This window comes from Mchenga conophoros, linkage group LG5, assembly GCF_057382185.1.
Source record: "Mchenga conophoros isolate Kocher_MC1m ecotype Shallow Benthic linkage group LG5, M_conophoros_male_GT1.1, whole genome shotgun sequence".
Taxonomy (NCBI): Eukaryota; Metazoa; Chordata; class Actinopteri; order Cichliformes; family Cichlidae; genus Mchenga; species Mchenga conophoros.
The window spans coordinates 40,635,893-40,657,411 of NC_140530.1; the positions used below are offsets into that span (position 1 = coordinate 40,635,893).

Genomic DNA, 21,519 nt, shown 5'->3' on the forward strand with positions numbered 1-21,519 from the left:
TTATATGACCATAACCCAAAGGGATTTAAGAGCTGATCATTTTCCAGAGGTGACTAAAATCTCCTGGTCTTTCTCCTCCCTCCCACAGTCAGAAGGTGAGTCTAAAGGAGAGGGTCTTCTCGTCTCCTCGGAGTTCAGGAACCAAAGGCAAAGGTTCTCCTCAGCACGGTGGGTGTTGATATTTTTTAACGTTCATGTTTTTGGTCTGGGAGTAATCCTGATACTGATGTCATCTACGTGCTAAATGAGTCTTTAAACACAGAGTCAGACAACACGCCATCCACTGATCGTTGGTGGTGATGGGGGGGGGGTCGGCCTATTTCATAGGATGGGTGGAACCCCAGGACTCTCAGGCTGTGAGGCAACATAGGTAACCACTGCACCCCTGTGAGCTGGTGGTTACTGGTTTGTGCACATCAAGGACTGGCAGTCATATCCAGGAGGAGCCATTTAAGCAAAGAACATTACTTGTAATCAGGACCTGAAGTAGCACTCTGTCTTCCTTCCTTCTTACTGGTTCCTCCCGTTCGCCCAGGAGTTGCACCTGGAATGGGTCCTGCTCCTGGCATTGGTCCTGGAGTACCTGGAGGTCCTGGGGGAGTCCAGGCCTTGCGGCGGTCCCCCAGCATAGAGCCCAATTTGGAAGAGAGTCCCAGCAAGGTTCCAAAGAGCTGGAGCTTTGGAGAACGCAGCAGAACTAGGCAGGCCTTCAGGATCCGGGGAGCAGCATCCCGTCAGAACTCTGAAGGTAAGACCGGCCAATCACACTAAACACTAAAATCACATGTTCAGAAAAATCAGCAGCTTGTCCTGTTTGCCAGGACACTCTGTAAGATGTGGTCTGTCTTTACTTAAGCATTAGTCACTAAACTGCTGTTATTTTGAGATTAAATGTTTGGTTTAAAAGACTTCATCATCATCATCGTGTTTGTCAGCCTGGAACCGAATCCACCCGAAGGAATCAGCGAATCAGGGTTCACCTGCATGGCAGGACAGTTTTTATTGGATTCAAACTGATCCAGAGTCTGCTGCTGTCTCACCTCCATCAGCAAACTTCCTCTGATCTGTCCGGTCAGAGTTCGATCATCAGATTAAAATCAAAGGTGAAATTAGGAATCTGAGCTCCAGTGATGATGACTCAGGGTGAACAAACTCTTCTGGACCGGACCGATCCGATATACAGCATCGGTATCGATCCGATCCTGACCTAAATTACTGGATCGGATATCGGGGACAAACCCGCCGCCCCCATGCTGCGAGCATTCGCCGACACGGAGTGTGGATCCAGTTTAGTCTGAGTAAAGACATTAGATGTGGAAGTAGTGTGTTTTAGTTTTGTGAAAAATATTTGTGGTTACATTACCATTCAGTTTGAGGGTTACAACAGAAAATTATTATTTTAACAAATGACTGATAATTATTTTTATCCTGTGACTTTACTGTATAAAACCCTCCAACGTTTCAGGAGAAGTTAGTCGTTATAAGAAGTGTCTGTGAACTAAAAATCAGGAATGTGGGATACTGTTTGTGTGTGATTTGGAGAGCCCAGCATGTGCTCCCGACGCAGGGACGACACATGGCCAAACAGTTTCATGGTTCAGAAAAAAACTATTAAAAATAAGTGTTTATATGTATGTAAATGACACAAAATTTAGCCTCAGGTTAAAAGTGATAGAAACAGCTCACACTGACATCCATCCTGATCAAAGGTGAGTGTCATGAAGTGTTTGCATTTATTTGCACTGTTTTCCACTCTGGATGTCTGTTTATGTTCAGCTTTAAGTGTAAAAGGCTCCACTTTTTTAGTTGTTGAATATAAAGATTATTTTGTGCTGATATTGCACTTTTTTCAGAACAAAGACCTTTTTGAAATCTGCATAAAATTGCAATTTAAATTATTTTTGAATTTTACTTTAAATACTTAGATTTAAAGTTCTCCTAAATATGTAAATACAAAGATCATTATTGCTGAACTGTGAAATGTTTGGGGTGTGGTGTATTTTTTGCATACAGTGTAACAGAACAGCTTGTTTTGTTTTTTAAAATGTGAGTATGAACAGCGAGACATTAAAAAAACAAATCATATCGTATCGGCAGATCCATATTTATGATATCGGTATCGGACATAAAAAAAGTACCATGGCGCCATGTGTGGGCTCACAACACTACAATGGTACAGGTGCAAATGTGCAAGGCTTCACAGTGGATGTGAGCATGGCCGGAGCCGTTTCCACACTGCTGTGGGACGAACATTTGTGTCAAATAAAGAATTTCTTCTACAAAAATGGAAGAGGAACCCAGCTCTTTGTTTTCATTAGACATCACCTGAGGTCACTGTGACACATGCAGGACAAATGAGAGAGGGGAAAAACAAAGAACGAGGGAAGAGGAGAAGGTCGTGAGAGGAAACTGGAGGTGTGACTGATCCACGCTCATCATCTGAGCATCAGTGGAGTCTTGGTGTGTGAATGATTCTGACTGGTTTAACTGGTTCTAGCTACAGTTTCAATGGTTTTTATATCAGCATTTAGAGCAGACTCTCAAACCTTGCCCACAGTGGATGCATTTGTAGCTGACAGTCGGATGATCCTCTGGTGGACTTCCCCCTTCTTCTGTGTCAGTCAGTGGTTCCTCTCTGTCCTCAAAGCTGAGATCAGTTTAACCTCCTAGGACCTGGCGTCCACATACTGTATGTGGACATCACATTTTGGGTCGTCTAGACTAAAATACTAAATGTTGCTCTACAAGTGCCTGATATCCACTTACGAGGACATTATACTGCCACTGCTCGATCGAAATTTGAAACTAATGTTCTCTTATGTCGATCTCATGTTTCTCAGAAACAAAAATCCAGTAAAAAAAAAAAATCAGGTAATTCTTTGTTTTTACATTCATCAGGTCCCAATCAGCCCAAATAGCAAAGAGAAATTAAAAATGCTGCCATGAAAGAGTTTGGGTTTAGGCGGTTAACAAAAGGACCCGCCCACCTCGAAGTCATTTCACGTGTCATTGTTTACCTGAATGCTTTTGATATTTATGTTCTCCGTTGGCTGTGCAGCCTCTTCCTGTGTGGACGTCCCTTTAATGAGCAGTTAGCTATCCGGTTGTTCAGTGATGACGCGACGAATCCTACTTCCGGGCCTAAAGTAGTCTGCGTTTAATATGGCTTTTGTGTTGTTAACATAATTAATGTTTTGTATTTTCTTCTATTTAATCTCAAAAAGCTCCTAAAACAGTCAGTGATCCCTGTTGACCTCCCTCGGCTTTTATTACCACTAATCATTTATTTAAGCTCAGTTTTTAAAAACCTTAGGATGTAACTACAGCCCAGCCCATGCAGCAGTATATGAATGACTAACCTCGTATTGTGGATGGATTATCTCAGTTGTTCTCCTGGCTGAAGTTTGGTCCTTTTACAGCATCCTGCCATGCGATTACATTTGTTCCTGACCACCGAGAACACTCACGGTAACTTTTATCCAGTGGAAAAAAAGTTAGCTTGTTTATATTATGCTAACATAGCTGTGTCGCTAGCGGTCACGTAGCACATCATTATATACCAGCTAGCCAAACTTCAGTAACCCTACAAACGTCACTGCTGTTTAATTTTCTGTCTTTATTTATGCTGGAAGTGATAACAGAGCTGTACGTTTTAATTTGTTTCCAAAACCCCGCAGTCAGGACATGCTATATTGTATTTAGATAGAAGCTAGCGAGCTAACTCCCTGCTAACTTCTAACTCCGTTAAATGTCATAAATTCCGTTTTCATGGATGCCTGGATGTTAAACTCAATTGTTACACCTGGTAGATCAGAACGCTGATCATTTTATTAAAGATGAAAGACTTTAGACAGTTTTTCAACTCTCAGTAATGCCATAGTGATCGTTTGATATATGGACCTGCAGCGGAGTTTAGGTCCAGACACGGCTAGTGACGTCAGACTTAACGACCGGATAGGATGTTTCAGGAACTGTAATCTGAGACGTGATATCAGACTTCTAGCATTCAAGTTCAAGGCGTTCATGTAAAGTTCACGCAAACCCTCTGTTTCCAGCGTTATAGAAAAGCTCGTGGGATCCCTTTGGTTCTGCTCTTCAAATAAACTTCCCTCTGCTTCTAATATTTACACATTCAAATTTTATTTATCACATACACAATCATACTCAGTACGACATGCAGTGAAATGCTTGTTGCTGTGCAATGCCCGACCATAAAAAACTAAACATAAAACTAAACTAGCCAGAAATTTTCATAATATACACGTTTAAAATGTAAAAATTTACAGTAAAATTGAAGGTAAAAAATTATAAATAAAAACAAATAGAATGTGCAGATAAACAAATTTAAGAAGTTATAAAACTGTGCAAATAAACCGTGTGGGAATAAACAGTTGCTGATGTACAGGAATGAGAGAGAGTCCAGTCCTACACCTGGTTGAGGGACCAGATACCTGAGGGAAGAAGCTCCTCCTCATGCTCTCTGTTTTGGCCTTAAGGGAGCCGAAGCGCTTCCCATAGTCCATTGTTGGGTCCATTTACCATACCACCTTTATAAAGCAATTTGAAATAAAAAATGTGTTTTTAGAAGAGTCTTAAAGTCAGAAAGAGAAGAGGCCTGCCTAACGTGCGAGGGCAGATCATTCCACAATTTTGGAGCAGCTACAGCACAACCACAGCCACCTTTAAATTTATAGTTAGTCTTTGGTACCTTAACGAGCTGCTGATTGGCAGACCTAGGGGAGCGGGCAGGTGTATATGGCTGTAGTAGTTTGGGGGAGGGGGGCAGTCAGGCCATTAAGAGATTTATAAAGGATCCTGAAATGAGTTAATTAAAAATGTGCTCAGATTTTTATGTGCCAGTTAAACGTCGCACTGCAGGGTTAGGATTAGGCGCAACCTGCAGATGCCTGATGGATGCATCACTAACCCCACAATAAAGTGTGTTACAGTGTGTCTCAAAAAGCTTCCTTGATAAAATAGGGTCTATTTTAGATGAAGTGCCTCACATTAAAAAAAGCTAGATCTTACAACCTGACTGTCAAGTTTAAGCTCTGCATCCATTTCAGATCACAGCGTTCCTCATCTTCCAGTCACACTGAGCTAGGCTAGCACATTCTGTGTGTGCTAAGCTAGGCTAGCACATTCTGTGTGTGCTAAGCTAGGCTAACACATTCTGTGTGCTAAGCTAGGCTAGCACATTCTGTGTGTGCTAAACTAGGCTAGCACATTCTGTGTGTGCTAAGCTAGGCTAACGCATTCGATGTGCTAAGCTAGGGTAGCACATTCGGTGTGTGCTAATCTAGGCTAACACTTGCAGGTATAAAATTTGGTAATTGTTTGGTTTTCTGGGTGACTGTGATGATGAGTGTGATCTTCCGTGATGAAGGTGTTTCCTCTCTCCTCTTCCTCCTGTAGTGCTGATAGAGATGCAGGATGAAGAGTTCAGACAGAAGAGCTCCCCAGGTCAGCACACACTCACACACACCAGAATACACAGAGGGAGGCCATCAGGGCAGAGGTAAACAGGGACATGGGGTTTCAGTCTGTGTGCAGAGCTTTGGTTACCATGAGCGTTTCAGCAGGATAAAAGTGAGTCACATTTCCTACTTTGTTTACATGCAGTGGCGTCTTGTTGGGCATTATGACGTGAGGGGCTGTATTGCCACCTGCAGGTCATGTTTGTGACAACATTTTAGTTTTGTTTTAGTTGTTTGTTTGTTTTTTTTGTCCAGACATCAGGTGAACTAGTTTGAGGTCTCCGGTTGTAATGACATGTTGGGTCCCACAGGTTCTGCAGTCCCGTGTGTGTGTGGTCAATTACACCCATTGTGTTTGTTGCCGTTTTAGAGGCCAGCCTTCCTGGAGAAGAAATGGCTGATGACAACAAGAGCTGCCACTGTGAGTTTGTCCCTCAGGACCTGACCCCAGCGTTAAAGGTTACCATTAGAGCCATCTGGTATGAACAGTTTCCTGCAAATATTCGTTTTTCTGCCACCATTCATCGCTTTGCTCACCCTTTATTTGCTGTTTATTCTGCACTGAATCATGTTTTTATTCACATTACTTTTATTTCTTTTTTTGTATTTTTTTTTAAATTTCTACTCACCCCAGGGTCAAAGGTCCCCATCAGCTGTTGGGTAAGAGCAGTCAGTCTGACCTCAGTTAGCTTCATTGCTTTATGTTGTTTCACTGTGTTCTGTTGTGTTGTAAAAGCACCTCTGCTAAGACATTACAATTATTATTGTTATTATCATTTCTCATGTGTTTTTTGTTGGTGTATTCAGGCATATCAGTTATCTGAAGTTTCAGGTCTTGCCTCAGCAGCTCTCCAGCAGTCCAGCTGTCTGGTTCTGGAATCTGGATCAGAACTAAATTCTGAGACATGCAGCAGCTCCAGTAGAAATAAAACCTCCTCAAAGAGAACCAGCTTCCCTCAGGACGTACGCTGAATCTCCAGAAGTGTTGGCTGTCCTTAGTTTGCTGTATGCTGTATGCTACCCCCCTCAGCTCACTTCAGAGCAGAGACTAAGAAACAGCATGTAAACAAACAAGCTGTGGGCTAGCTTCCATGTTTGTTTTGATCCTGAAGCATGTGGGAATGGAGGGGCCCTACCTCTGGGACTTCCATGACCCACCTTCTACAAGGCACAGAATAAAACCAACATTGTAGTAAGATATAGAAATATCATGGAGCAGCACGGTGGTTAGCACTGTTGCCTCACAGCAAGAAGGTCCTGACTTCAATTCCACCATCAGGCTGGGGTCTTTCTGTGTGGAGTTTGCATGTTCTTCCCGTGTTTGTGTGGGTTCTCCCACAGTCCAAAGACATGCAGTCAGTGGGGATAGGTTATTCGGAAACTAAATTGCCCATAGGTGTGAATGCAGGAGTGAATGTGAGTGTGAATGGTTGTCTGTCTCTGTGTGTTAGCCCTGCGACAGACTGGCGACCTGTCCAGGGTATCCCCGCCTCTCGCCCTAAGACAGCTGGGATAGGCTCCTGAAAAGGATAAACGGAAGCGAATGGATGGATGGAATATATAAATGTCTATAAAGTGTGATAAAAGGATGAACACAATGTGGCCTACCCTAATGTTACTGTTCTTTCCCAGGTATCGCTGACGTTTTTAAAGATAACCATTCAAAGTTCTGGTTGACTCGACTGTCAGAGAACGAAACAGTCTTTGCCTGCTCTTTGTAGATTTGATCGGGTCTTCATCTTTGGGCCAAGCTCAAACCGTTACTTTTAACGTGTTTCTCCATTGTGGTGACCCTGAGCCCAGAGCTTACCAGCAGGACTGTGAGCCACAGTTTTCAGGACTGAAGCAGAGATATGGACCATTCCTTATCTCCATTCCACAGACTGTAGATGGATGTGGTCAAGACTTGATTGACCTCATTAGCAATCCAGGCACTCATGCCTAAGCATGCCGGTAAACAGCGTGCAACTCAAACTAGTCACCAGGACTTGGATAAAGAAACCACACAGCACCCTGTACAGAAAAGCCCCAGAATATCTTCTAAGTATTCAGATTCGGTTTTTTGATTTCAGACAAGTGGTGTGACTGCTGGCTGTCTTGTTTCCTCTCTTAGCATCATGCGCTTCATGGTATCCAAGAGGAAGTTTAAGGAAAGTCTTCGTCCCTATGATGTCATGGATGTGATTGAACAGTATTCAGCCGGACACCTGGACATGCTCGCCCGTATCAAGAACCTCCAGTCTAGGTAAAACTGCGTGAAGTAAGACTTTATGAGGTTTTGAATGGCTTGACTCACTCTGTCTCCTGACTGGCAGGGTGGATCAGATCGTTGGCAGAGGAACACCAATTGCAGATAAGGATCGTCCCAAAGCAGCCAGTGAGGAGCTACCTGAAGACCCGAGCATGATGGGACGCCTGGGGAAGGTGGAGAAGCAGGTAACCAACAGACTATAAAGAGTACACCTGGTGGCTTTTCTGCTATGGTTTCAGACATGAGTCTGTTTTGCTGGTGTTTTCTCACTTAGGTCCTGTCCATGGAGAGAAAGCTCGACTTTTTGGTTAATATCTATATCCAGCGAATGGGAATCCCTCAGGCTGAGACCGACGCCTACTTTGGATCCAAGGAGCCAGACCCAGCACCACCCTATCACAGTCCAGTGGATCAGCTGGAGAAGAGCCAATCCATCGCCAAGATCATGCAGTCAGTGTCTTTTTATTCATTCATCATGTCATTAATGTAAATGAAAATACAAGTAAAGGGTAGCGTCATCAAAGTCACAGTAGTGATGAGAAAAATATAATAAATATTTCCCAATTTTAATCTAACTTGAACCTGACCTAAAGGCCCGACCATCCAATTCAATTAAATTCAATTTATTTATACAACGCCAAATCACAACAACAGTCGCCTCAAGGTGCTTTATATTGTACAGTAGACCCTACAATAATACATACAGAGAAAAACCCAACAATCATATGACCCCCTATGAGCAGCACTTTGGCGACAGTGGGAAGGAAAAACTCCCTTTTAACAGGAAGAAACCTCCAGCAGAACCAGGCTCAGGGAGGGGCGGGGCCATCTGCTGTGATTGGTTGGAGTGAGAGAAGGAAGACAGGATAAAGACATGCTGTGGAAGAGAGACAGAGGTTAATAACAGATATGATTCAGTGCAAAGAGGTCTGTTAATACATAGTGAGTGAAGAAGAAACACCCAGTGCATCATGGGAATCCCCGGCAGCCTACGTCTATTGCAGCATAACTAAGGGAGGATTCAGGGTCACCTGGTCCAGCCCTAACTATATGCTTTAGCAAAAAGGAATCTGTTATCTTCCACTTGACCTCAGATCTAGCTGTTCATAAACAACTTCCTTTTGATAATCTCAGAACTTCCTGTTGATAAAATGGCGGTTACTTACTAATGTGTTTACATTTTGCACACACAGAGGGTTGCCAGGTGAACATGTGGAGAAGGCTCGGGTTGTGACGAAGATGGTTCGCTCCAGCAGTTCCACCGGACACAGGAACTACAATGCCCCCACATGTCCTCCCTCCACCTCCTGGCAGCCCATCAGCTCCCAGCTCCACCAGCAGGCTCCGCCCCCTCCTCATCGTAGCCAGGGTAATACTCCAAGTCCGGTGGGGGATGGGTCATTGGTTCGACTGCCCCCTCCTCCATCTGGGGAGAGACACAGTGGGAACCGATCGAACCGTCACAGCACCGGAGACCGAGGGGGGGCGGAGAAACAGGAGAGGGCAGGAGAGGGGTCCAATGGGATGGGAGGAGGAGGCGAGGAGGGGAAGCCTGACAGTGACACCTCTATCTCCATTCCATCGGTGGACCATGAGGAGCTGGAGCGTTCTTTCAGTGGCTTCTCCATCTCCCAGTCCAGAGACAACCTGGACTTCCTCAACAATGGATTCTACTCCTCCAACAACCTGGGAGATCGCCATGGTGGGGGAGGAGCTGCCTGCTGCACCGCCGTCCGGTCCTACATCGCTGAGGGGGAGTCAGACTCCGACTCCGAGCTCTGTGCCCCGTCGCCGCACTCGGACCGGGCCTGGACTGGAACCAAATGAAGCTGCGAGAAATCCAGAGTCACAACCAGCAGAACATTTAAAGTATTCATCAAAATGTGAATAAAAAGTAAACATAAAGATTTAAACCACCAGCTGGAGGCTCACAGCAAAGGATTATTGTGTACAGAGCTCAGCGGCCGCACCCATGATGGTACGATTTACGTGACAGATTCTGCACGGCAAACATCTGTCCACACTGTCACCAACTGGCACACTGCTGGGACACGCTTTCACCTGATTGGTTGCTTGTTTCTATGTATAAAATAATCACATAATCTCAGCTCGCCAATACATTTGTTAATCGTTTAAACAAAGAAAAGTTGGAAAGATGGACCAGACTGCTGTTTGTTTATCTACTTCCTGTCCAAAGTTTAGGAAGTAGATCTGGAGCTGCTGGGTTTTAACTTTCAGGTGAACCACGAGCTTTCAGGTAACTTTGGCTATGTATGGGATCTGTATCTTCTTCTGCTCTCTAGAGGCTGCAGCAGTATCAATGAACTCTGTTTATATGTTTTTTAATATTCTGGTTATTTAACTAAATGTGACTCTGCACGGTCACTGGAGCATCTTCTTACTGTGACACTATCAGCTTGCACCTGCTCATCTACTACATGTAATCTTTAGCAGGTTATTGTTTTTTCCCCAGGTGTTTGTGGAAGACTGTATGGACGATTTGATAGGTCAGTGCTAACACACATGCTTATGTATTTTGAAAGATAATAAATAAGACATAATCTTCCAGTAACTCCATGCTTCACAGACCTGCTGCAAATTTACTGCTGCTGTGATTTCAGAGTAGACATCAGGGGAAGATTACTTTTAATGCTTGTTGCCAATCGGGCTCTCTAAATATGGTAAGCATTGCTGAAAACTTAAATTTTAGCGTTTTTCAGCTTATGAAAAACAAAAAACAAAATCATACAACCTGAAAAGGTCATCGGCCAGAATATTTTCAGTTCCCTTTTTATGTTGAATGTCTAGAGTGTATTCCTGCGTCAGCAGAGCCTGTCACGTTGAATATACGTGAAAGGAAAACGATCAGTGTGCACAACGATAGGCAAAATACTGGACTGCAGGTAAACTTGGAGGTGCTGAAGAGCCAACAACAAACCCATAGTTTCCTTTTCAATAGTGGAATAATTGAGCTGATTTTTGTTAAACTTGCAGGAGAAATAGCAAACGGGGTGGTCCAAACCCTGCACATCTTCCAGCAACAGCACTGCTCCAGCCCCAACTTCCAATTTGAAAGGTCAGGTCAACTCAGGTGCAGCGAGCATGGGGTGTGGCAAAGGAGGGATTTAGCACTTTCAAAAGCACCCTGACACTCATCTGACCAAACAAAATCAACCTTTGGACAGTAGATTAGAATCAGAAAGACTTTATTTTTTATATTATTATTCCCAAGGGGCAATTAAGACTAGTTAATGGTTAATGGTTGGACCGTGGAGGAGAAATTTCTGCAGATTTGCTGTAATAACCAACCATTCCCAGAAACCTATGCAGCTCACGCATTGTTTTAGTTGTGGAATAATCTTTAAGCGCAACAAAGTTGGACTTCATGGGCTGTACCTGCCCATGTCAAATGATCTTGCCGAGTTTCCGGATAAACCACCAGGTCATCCAAATAGGCACTGCAGTTGGAGAGGCCACTCAGAACTTTATCAGCCTCTGAAAGGTAACATGAGCATTACTGATATCAAATGCTATGAGAGTATAAAAAGTCATCTGATGATGGCTTAAATGTTGGAAGCATGTTCAGTTAAGGAGACTTGCTAGTAACCTTTAAGGTTTTCCAGTTTGGGTACAGCTCCAGGGGCTCTGATCTGTTTCAGCAGATATTCAGTTTCCTGTTTTGTTAGTGAGTGCTTTACAGGCAGTGTTGGAGAGTAACGGAGTACATGTGCCGGTGTTACGTATTTAAAATACAAAATATGAGTAACTGTATTCTGTTACAGTTACCGTTTAAAACGGTAGTATTCAGAATGCTTTGCTGAAATAAATGGGTTACACAGCGGTATTTTCCTGTTTCATATGTTCGGCTATGTCCTCTCTATTTTTGGTAATTCCATGCCGGTGGAAACCCAAACAAAACACGCATTAAGAGGCGTATTAGCCAGAGGTCCCTTTACTACGGTTCGGAGCCGCGGACCTGTTTTATATACGCGCCGAATAGTTTTTTATACGAGATCGCTGCAAAAAGTGCAGTCTTACCTAATGTCCACCTACTGTTACTCATTTATATTAAGATTTTATATAAAATGAGTGTTATAGAGTCTGACAGCTGCTGGTAAGAATGACCTGCGGTAGCGCTCCTTCCTACGCTGTGGGTGTAAAAGTCTACTGCTGAACGAGCTGCTCGGTGCTCGTCCAGTCTCACGCAGGGGATGGGAGCTGTTGTCCATGATGGATGTTAGCTTCGACAACATCTTCTCCTCCCCAACCTGCTCGATGTACTCCAGCAGACAGTCCACAATGTCAGTGTTGTCTGAGAACTTCTGGATATGGCAAGTGTCTGTGTTATAACTGAAGTCCGCAGTGTACAGGGTGAAGATTAAAGGGGCGAGTACTGTTCCTTATGGGGCCCCCGTGCTACAGACTACCACCTCAGACACTCACATACTGGGGTCTTCTGGTGAGGTAGTCAATAATCCACGAGGACAGCTGATGGTCCATTCCCACCAATCCCTGCATCTTCTCCCTTAGCACTGAGGGTTGGATTGTATTGAAGGCAGGTGACCGCGTCATCCACCCCGATGTTAGGCTGGTAGGCAAACTGCAGCGGGTCTAGATCTCTCCCAACTGGTGGGCGAAAGTGGTGTAGTATGATCCTCTCCATGGTCTTTATCAGGTTTGAAGTCAGGGCAACGAGTCTGAAGTGGTTTGGCTCCTTGGGTTGCGTTGTCTTTGGGACAGGCACCAAACAAGAGGTCTTCCACAGAATGGAGACCCTCTCCAGGCTGAGACTGAGGTTAAAGATAACCTCACAGAGTTGATCTGCACAGTCCCTCAAAAGTCCGGAGCTGAGTCCTCTGCCTCCTCAGTTGTGGTCCCAGCTCTGCCAGCGAGAGCTCAAATTGCCCCCCTGACATCCTGAAATATGTCTGTAAGCTTCAGCTCCTGGATCAAACCAGGAAAATCCCCCTGCTGCTGCCTACTAAATGGTAAATGATAAATGGCCTGTATTTATATAGCGCTTTACTAGTCCCTAAGGACCCCAAAGCGCTTTACATATCCAGTCATCCACCCATTCACACACACATTCACATACTGGTGATGGCAAGCTACATCTTGCAAACACATATTTGTGCTGCAATGTCATGCACAAACTATTGGACCCTTAAGATCAAACCTACGTCATTCTTTTGGTCCATTGCAGTGCGGTAAGCCATCAAACACCCTTATTTGAAAATCAGAATTACATAAAATTGATTGTTTGGCCAAAAATGGGTAAATGACGTAATTAAAAAAAAAAATACAATTTACATGTGTTGAGTTTAGAATGAAAGCAGTTTTACCTAATTTATATGATTTAGTACTGTCAACAGCAAGGAATTAAAAAAGGTGGTTATAATGGGTTTCATTACAAGTTTCATTACATTTGCACAACACAGCAAAAATGGTCACATATGGCAAACAATGCAACAAAAAAAACCCCAAACAACACATAAAAAAACAAACAAACAGCCGGGGCCTTCATCTGCCCATTAAATGTCAAACATCGCATTGACCCGTAGTCCCTGCTCATCAGCACATGCTTTTAAAAAGAGCTCCATGTCCTCTGCAAACTGGAAAACAAAGAGGAGGAAGTCCCTCTACACAAACACAGTGCAGATGACAGGCCAGGCAAACATTGATGTGTTTGAATGCCTCCTCATCATGTGAGCCTTGAAGTTTTTTTTAAGAACACTAAGACCACAGTGAGGGCGTTTCATTTTCATGGACTTTCTATAAGCCGCAGTTTCATTTAGCACAGAGGGAGGAGCACATGAATGTTCTACTGAAGATTCAGAAAATGGTTTAGATGCTGGAGATGTGTCCTGCATCAGCATATCATTTTGTCTGTGAGAGAGGAAAACCCCCACATGTAATTTAAATGCAGTTGTATAGAATGCAATCAGTTTATCCAACAATCAGATTGTACATATTAAGAAAAACATCCAAGCCATCCTCAGTAATGAAAGCAAAATGGTGTGGATCACAAGAGCTGTCAAGAAATGTGGTGAACAGGAAATAAAAATATTCTTAATAAAAACACACTTTATTCTCTTGCTGATGCACTGAACTGTACAATGTGAAAAGCAACTTGTAAGTCAACAAAGAGACTGCAGAAGTGCTGAAAAGAAGGGCATATTTATAACTTTAACTATGAGGTATATTTAACACCAACAAAGCATTTTTAATGTGTCCATTTATTTGCTCCTCAATCTTTGCCCTGACAGCAGGGCTGAAAGTGGGGCACAGAGGGCAGTGAAACAGGCAACACGTGGTGCATTTCTGCAATTCTGGCTTGGAGGCAGAACTCCAAATTGATATGTGCATCTAAAACAGAGAAAAGTACACACATTCCTTACTAAAGTTTAGATTCCTCTGTTTAAAAATACTCGAGTAAAAGTAGAAGTATTCACTCAACTTTTTACTCAAGTGGAAGTAAGAAGTACAGGCTTTTGTACTTTAAGTACAAAAATTCTAAGTAATCTTGCTTCCACAGTGCGCGGGGGGGGAATAATGTAATGACCCTGATTTGAAAATGTCGGGAGTACAAAGTGCAGGTACTTGTGCTAAAATGTAAGAAGTAGAAGTATAAATTAGGCACAAAAAAGTACAGCGGTAAAGTACAGATACCAGAAAATTCTATTTAAGTAATGAAGTATTTGTACTTCGTTACTTTCCGTCTCTGAAGCCAACAAAAAAATCATATTCTAATGCAAAATGTGTATTTTTTTGGCTTGTCGCCCACAGAAGCCCTTAATCCAGCTCTCTTACTTTAACCAGGGCCAGTAAATGGACACATCTGTGTTTCTCTGCGAAGCACGATAAAAAAAAACACAATTTAACAATGAGTGTTGTTGTAACGCAAACAGAGTGCCAACATGATCAGTGTAAGCAAACTAGATGATTCCTAGAATTATGAAATTACTAACGGCAAATGTACATATGAAAGACTCTGTCCCAACCTTTACGATCCACTTGCAAGGTTTCCACTGTATCCACGTGTTTCTGGCTACTGTGGAGGTTGCAATATGGCGCTCCACAGTGGCTGCAGCCAGACCCTTCTCTATTTGCCTGAGCTCCAGCTAGATGAAGAGTTTGAAAAAAGTTTAGTGCATCAGCTAATTGTTCTGCTCTGATTGGTTGATAAAAGTCACCTGCTTTAACACAAATGGAGGACTGAATGTAAAAACGTTGTTTGCTGTTTAAGTGGACGCTGCTAAGCCCATCATCTTTGTTTCCTGTTTGAAAACCAGGAAATATTTTTTGATGTGATAAATTTTGGATTTGTCCTTCGTTAATGTTCAGTTAGGAAGGTAAATGCTGGACATCAACTATCATCTAGGTTCAGTTCCATAATCAATTTTTCATCATTGTTTTTATTGCAGATTTTCCTTTAACACGACAGTGTCTCGACATTAGACACAGAACAACAAAACAGTACAAACACAAAACGTACACAACAGCTCTTAAATAAGGCATAATACAAGATACAAAATATAACATACAAGAGGTGGTGAGTCAGTCTTACAGCGCCCGGGTGATGATCACGTGCGTAGTAGTCCTTTGAATAAGATAGCGGAAAGGTCCGGTCCAATATAGTCCAAAAAGGGGTGCCACATCCCGTAGAACTGACCCACACTGTGGTGTATAATGTGTGTGAGGTATTCCAGAGGAATCAGTTCGAAAATTATTTTGCGCCAGCCACAGACAGTGGGAGTCCTATCGTTGATCCATTGTAAGAGGATATTTTTCCTGGCTGCAAATGTTAGAGTGTTATACAATCTTTTGTTGGCCGCCGCTTTTAGGCGGTCACTTGGAAGACCTAGAATCAGGGATAAAGGGTCCATCTCTATATCAACGTGGAAGATTTTCCCCAGTTCACCTGTAATGTCAGCCCAGTATTCTTGAAGCTTGTAACAGGACCAAAAACAGTGAGTTAAAGTCCCTACATCAGTTTTGCACTTAAGACACACAGGGGAAAGAGAGCGGTTGAAGAGGTGTCTGCGGTGAGGGGATACGTGCAATCCCTCCGGGGTCCGAGGGATTGCACGTCCGAGGACCCCGGAGGGAAAGCAGGGTTATTCATTATAGGGGTAAAGGTTGATGTTATTCTCGATCTTCTCGATGACAAGATGGCGCGGCCACGTCCAGACGCCTTCCTGACCGCGCCGCTCCGACTATCCACTTTTCGTGTTTTTTACTTATTTTTTGCTCTGGTTTACATCCCAAAATCCTCTAGTCTTATAGTATACGACAGCGGATCATTTGTAAACATCGGTGCCAAGGTTGCACATTTAATCTTGGACACTTTTAAACCTGACCCTTCCTGGCCGCCAGAGATTCTACGCGGCGCGGAGAACAACAAAGGACGGGCCTCTCATCCGAGGCGCAGAACAAAGAAGCGCCGGGGAAAACGCGCTGGTATTAGGAACAGACTGAGACAGCAGGCGCATCGCGCACCACTGCCCAGTATCCTACTGGCCAATGTACAATCCATGGAGAACAAGCTCGATGACCTAAGAGCAAGGGTCACCTTCCAACGTGACATGAGGGACTGCAACATTCTGTGCTTCACGGAGACATGGCTGACCCCCACCGTGCCGGACCAGGCCGTAACTCCGTCGGATTCATTCTTTGTGCTCCGCGCGGACAGGACGGCAGAGTCGAACAAAACCAAAGGTGGGGGAGTGTGTTTCATGGTAAACAGAAAGTGGTGTGATGCCAGGAGCATTTCTACTCTCTCCAGCGGCTGCTCGCCACATCTGGAGTTCCTGAGCATTAAGTGCCGCCCTTTCTATCTGCCCCGTGAGTTCACCTCAGTCATCGCCACGGTGGTCTACATCCCACCCCAAACGGACACAGGTATGGCTTTGTCCGAATTACATGATGTGCTGAGCTCGCTTCAAAACAAGGACCCGGGCGCAGCCCTCATTGTAGCAGGAGACTTTAACAAAGCGAACCTCAGACAAGTCATGCCAAACTTTTACCAGCATGTCTCGTGTCCAACGAGAGGGGATCGGATTTTGGATCACTGCTACACGCCATACAAGCAGGGCTACAAAGCTGTCTCACACCCGGCTTTTGGGAAGTCTGACCACAACGCCATCTTCCTCATCCCCCAGTATAAACAAAGCATACGGAGGGAAGAAGTAACCACGAGGGAGGTAAAACGGTGGACTGCCCAATCAGAAGCTACGCTACAGGACGCACTCAACGACGTAGACTGGGACATGTTCAGAGCATACGCAGTCGACATCAACGAGTTTACGGAAGTAGCAGTATGCTTCGTCAATATGCTAGCGGAGGAGATTATCCCCACTGCGAGAGTCACCACATTCCCAAACAAGAAACCGTGGATGGACAGATCGATCCGCACTGCAGTAAACGCCAGGACCGCCTCCTACAACGCGGGTCTCGCCGCTGGCGATATGAGCGCCTACAAAGCGGCCTCATATGGCGTGTGGCGTGCGGTGAGAGATGCCAAACGCCGGTACCGGGAACGTGTGGAGTCCCGCTTCCACCAGGGCGACACACGGAGTATGTGGCACGGACTACGCACCATTACGGACTACAAAGCCAGGGACACTGCGCCGATCAACGCCGCCTCTGCATTCACCAACGAGCTGAATCGGTTCTACGCCCGTTTCGAGGTTAGCCAGGCGGCTAATGCTATCTACCGCCTGACTACCGAGGACAGTGACGTCATCAGCGAGAGACCGGTGACCAGCATCGCGGAGCATGACGTCCGAGCGGCACTGAGGAGAGTGAACACAAGGAAAGCGGCGGGGCCAGACGGCATCACCGGCCGTCTGCTGCGCTGCTGTGCTGACCAGCTAGCAGGTGTGTTCACTTACATCTTCAACGAGTCCCTGGCGAAGTCTGTGGTCCCCACATGCTTCAAAAGATCCACCATCATCCGTGTGCCCAAGAACAGCAAACCCTCATCCCTCAGCTCTACTCCCTCTACACTTCAGACTGTGTGGCCACCCATGGCTCCAACACCATTGTGAAGTTTGCTGACGACACAGTGGTGTTGGGTGCCATCTCCAACAACGATGAGGCGGCCTACATGGATGAAGTGAAGGATCTGGCATCGTGGTGCCAGGACAACCACCTCCAGCTGAACGTCAGCAAGACCAAGGAGCTGGTGGTGGACTTCAGAAGGGGTCAGCACAGAGACTACAAGCCCATTATCATCAATGGAGCTCCAGTGGAGAGGGTGCAGTCCTTCAAGTATCTTGGTGTCCACATCTCCTCAGACCTGACATGGGCTGCCCACATTCAGGTCCAGACCAAAAAGGCTAGGCAGCGCCTGTATCACCTATGACAACTGAGGAAGTTCAGGGTCTCTCCAAAGATCCTCAGGATTTTCTATACAGGCGCTGTGGAGAGCATCCTCACACAGAACATGACATCGTGGTTTGGGAACAGCTGTGTGAAGGACCAAAAAGCTCTCCAGAGAGTGATCCGTACAGCAGAACGCTGCTGCAGGATTACTCTCCCCCCGCTTCAGGACACCTACACCAGGAGATGCCGGACTAGAGCAGCGCAGATACTGAAGGACCCGTCCCATCCAGGCAACAAACTGTTCCAACTTCTGCAATCTGGTAGAAGGTTCCGCATCTTCCGGGCAAGGACAGAGAGACTCAAGAGGAGCTTCTATCCCCAAGCCATCCGTGCCCTAAACACACACACCCGCCCTCTCACATCACCTATAATGGACTACTTGCACTAACACTTCCGCGTTCTATGTAGTCCTGCCCCAGTGCTTCCGGTGCGGTTAAACCATGGCGACGTTCTACACTCGCTGCCTACAAGAGCTCCCAAAATTGAACATCACCGATGTTCATCGGATTTGCAGAGTGACGACTACCCCCGCCAGCAAATTAGATAAAGGATTTAAGTTATATGCTGCATCATATATACACAACTACGAAGGTAAGAAAACGTAAATTAACCGACAAAGAAACGCTAGCTAACGTCAAATGCAAACACTACGTTACTCCGCTATGTCCTTCATTTGATGTCAGTTCTCTACATTACATGTTTTCTTAAACGGTGTTTTATGTCGTCCTAAACTATAGTTGAGGTTTTCTTAACTAATGTCACTTTTGTAGTTAGACACTGTTATAATAGCGTTAGGTAGTTGGCTAACTATGGAGGTAGTTAACTACCTAATGCTACTCTTGCTAAGTGTAAAATATATGTTTAAGACATGCTGAAATGAGTAATACAGAAATAATGCTAATGGTACTTGTATCTTTATTCAGTGTCCAATAAAGACAGGTTGTCAGGGGAGGTCGGTGTGAGAGCCCTGTGCTACAGGTCAATGAGGAAGAGTGAGGCACCACACAGACTAAGTGTAGGCAGGAAGCTGTGTAAAGTTGTTAATCCCCGTTCAGTGGGGTTCAGTTCATTTAAGCATTAGTTAAGTTCATTCCTAAAGGCCCATCAACTTGAATGTTTTCCTTGTCTCCCTGCTTTATCACTCCTAATTTGACTAGTCAGATAGTTAAATCAACGTGTGTTTGGGTGATCAGAAACATTTGACAACCAGTTAATACTGCAAATATACACAATCTAAGTTATTACAGTTATCAAGCATGGTTAAGTTGTTTTAATAGGGAGAGAAGGAAACACTAAGCATTCAGGAGGGTGCGTAACCATAACACTGAACTATGTTCCTGTTCAGCTCTTCCATGAAGATGTTACATTTTTAATTTTCGTTCTTTCTTCTTAGATTAAGCTTCTGGATTCATCGCCGGTGATACTGACACATAGCCAGTGCTCCTGTGTGGCAGGCGCTGTTATGTGCAATCACACAGTGGCACTGCTCTTCCAAACAGCACACTACTCACAACTCAGAGTGCCGGTTGTCCCCCCTGTGCATAGCTGCACGGAATCTGAACAGCAATGGCACAAGCCACGGACAGTGGTAATTTAAATGAGGTTAAAGTTTTTGAATTAGTCCATGTTTACATATGAACAGCAACACCATCCATAGTAAATGTGTCTTCTGTTAGGGTGTGAGGCCAGGACCCATCAACTCCATGGTCTTCACTAAGCCGGTACCAAATAGGATGGCCCAGACTGGAGTACGGTAATTACATTTGTAAAATTTGGTTTCACGTGTTACAAATGTATGTTGCTATTTTTTTTCATACATACATGTGTCAGAATAGGTATTAATTTACATACAACATTACACTTTCTGAAGACGGCTAACTCAGTCATGTACATATACATCCCAGTCTCTAACTTATGCACCACTGTTTTACACCTTTTAGTTTTTAGTTTAGTTGTTGTTCAGTATAACAACCTTCTTCCTTACATTATTGTCATTGATGTTTTCTTTAGGAGTGGCTTCTACAGAGGCATGGTGGGTCCGTTACCAGATCCCTGCTTGTTCAGAATAACGGAGGCATATGCAAAATTTAATATTGAGGACAGGCCACTTGTGACCACAATGAACATGAGACCTGACAAGCCCCTTGTGGAAAGTGCCTTTGGGCTGGTGCAGGAGGGCAGTGTTCTGTCATATCAGCAGCCGGTTTTGACAACCCGGTACATCACACTACACCGCGATGCACCACCAACACCGCACTTGCCTCTGGAGGGGTATGACATCTTGCCATCAGATTGTGTGTTTGTGTGCTCAGAAGAAGAGCTTCTGCATCTGAAAAGCTTGTCTGTAACTCTGGAAATGGCTCACAAAATAGAGGAAGCTACACGTGAGCAAAGCTCTTCGTCTGAGTGGCATCAGCTCCGCAGGCCCAGAGTGACTGCCTCTAGGTTTCGGGAGGTGTGTCACGTCAGAGGCCAGAGCTCGGCCGAGTCACTAGCAGAGCGTATATTGAAGGGAACAAGGCAGACAGCAGACATGAGGAGAGGAACTGAGATGGAGCCTGCAATAGCAGCAGAGTATAGTAGGCTAATGAATGTTAACTACTCACCCTGTGGTCTGGTCATTCACCCCATTGCCCCCTGGTTTGCTGCATCTCCTGATGGTGTTGTTTTTGACCCCAATGAATACCCCCAGTTTGGCTTCGTCGAATTCAAATGTCCCAATGTACAAAACTTTATTGACTGCAAATATGTGCAGATGGAATGTGGTACCCCTAAACTAAAAAAGAGCCACGCATATTACTGGCAAGTGCAAGGACAACTGCTCATCAGTGGGATGCAGTGGTGTGACTTTGTTGTGTGGGCACAAGAGGACTACCTAGTGCAAAGAATATACATGGATACAGATGTGCACAATGCAATCAGAGAAAAGGCAGACTATTTCTTTTTTTACATATATATGCCAAGATACCTGTGTTTGAAAAAATGAACAGTGAAAACAGCAAAAAGAAAAACAGATCCTTCAGGCTGGCTGGAACAAAATAACTGATGTTTTATTTTCAATATATTTCATGAATTCTTTTGTTGTTACATGTTACCTTTATGTGACATCAATAAACTGTTATTTAAGCAATGGCATCAATTTAATTTTTAAAAACACACATTAAAACGTTGAATTTGTGCAGAACTTATTTACATGGTAAGTATTTAAAACTCCATGCCTAGCATACTGATATACATTTAGACAATAACACAACTGAACTGTAGAAAATGACAAATGGTATTTTTGATGTTCCAAAAGCTCAATGTCACTTATGATTTTAAAACGATTTAGTGATTTACTTTATAATTTTGATAAACAGTTTTGTTGAATCTGAATAGTAATATAGTAGTATAATTAAACAGTAT

The 21,519-nt window shown here is 44.2% G+C and overlaps 1 protein-coding gene and 1 pseudogene across 4 annotated transcripts in view; both read left to right on the forward strand.

Moving 5' to 3' along the window:
- kcnq2b (potassium voltage-gated channel, KQT-like subfamily, member 2b) overlaps positions 1–11,572 on the forward strand; it is a 30,824-nt gene extending 19,252 nt beyond the window's left edge. Inside the window, exons 12-19 of one of the 3 annotated variants that reach the window (XM_085275391.1) lie at positions 89–168; positions 491–748; positions 5,416–5,463; positions 5,848–5,956; positions 7,591–7,722; positions 7,793–7,913; positions 8,003–8,178; positions 8,922–11,572. In XM_085275391.1, the coding sequence (XP_085131517.1) occupies positions 89–168; positions 491–748; positions 5,416–5,463; positions 5,848–5,956; positions 7,591–7,722; positions 7,793–7,913; positions 8,003–8,178; positions 8,922–9,555 (1,558 nt within the window). In that variant the 3' untranslated portion in view covers positions 9,556–11,572. The remainder of the gene's footprint in view (positions 1–88; positions 169–490; positions 749–5,415; positions 5,464–5,847; positions 5,957–7,590; positions 7,723–7,792; positions 7,914–8,002; positions 8,179–8,921) is intronic. The other 2 variants (XM_085275390.1, XM_085275392.1) reach the window with 2 other exon arrangements.
- A 6,841-nt stretch (positions 11,573–18,413) lies between these two features.
- On the forward strand, positions 18,414–20,748 carry LOC146575165 (uncharacterized; annotated as a pseudogene). The gene is made up of 5 exons (XR_014892536.1): positions 18,414–18,705; positions 19,038–19,129; positions 19,508–19,702; positions 19,791–19,867; positions 20,125–20,748. The product of XR_014892536.1 is annotated as an uncharacterized LOC146575165 (transcript).
- The last annotated feature ends 771 nt before the right edge of the window (positions 20,749–21,519 follow it).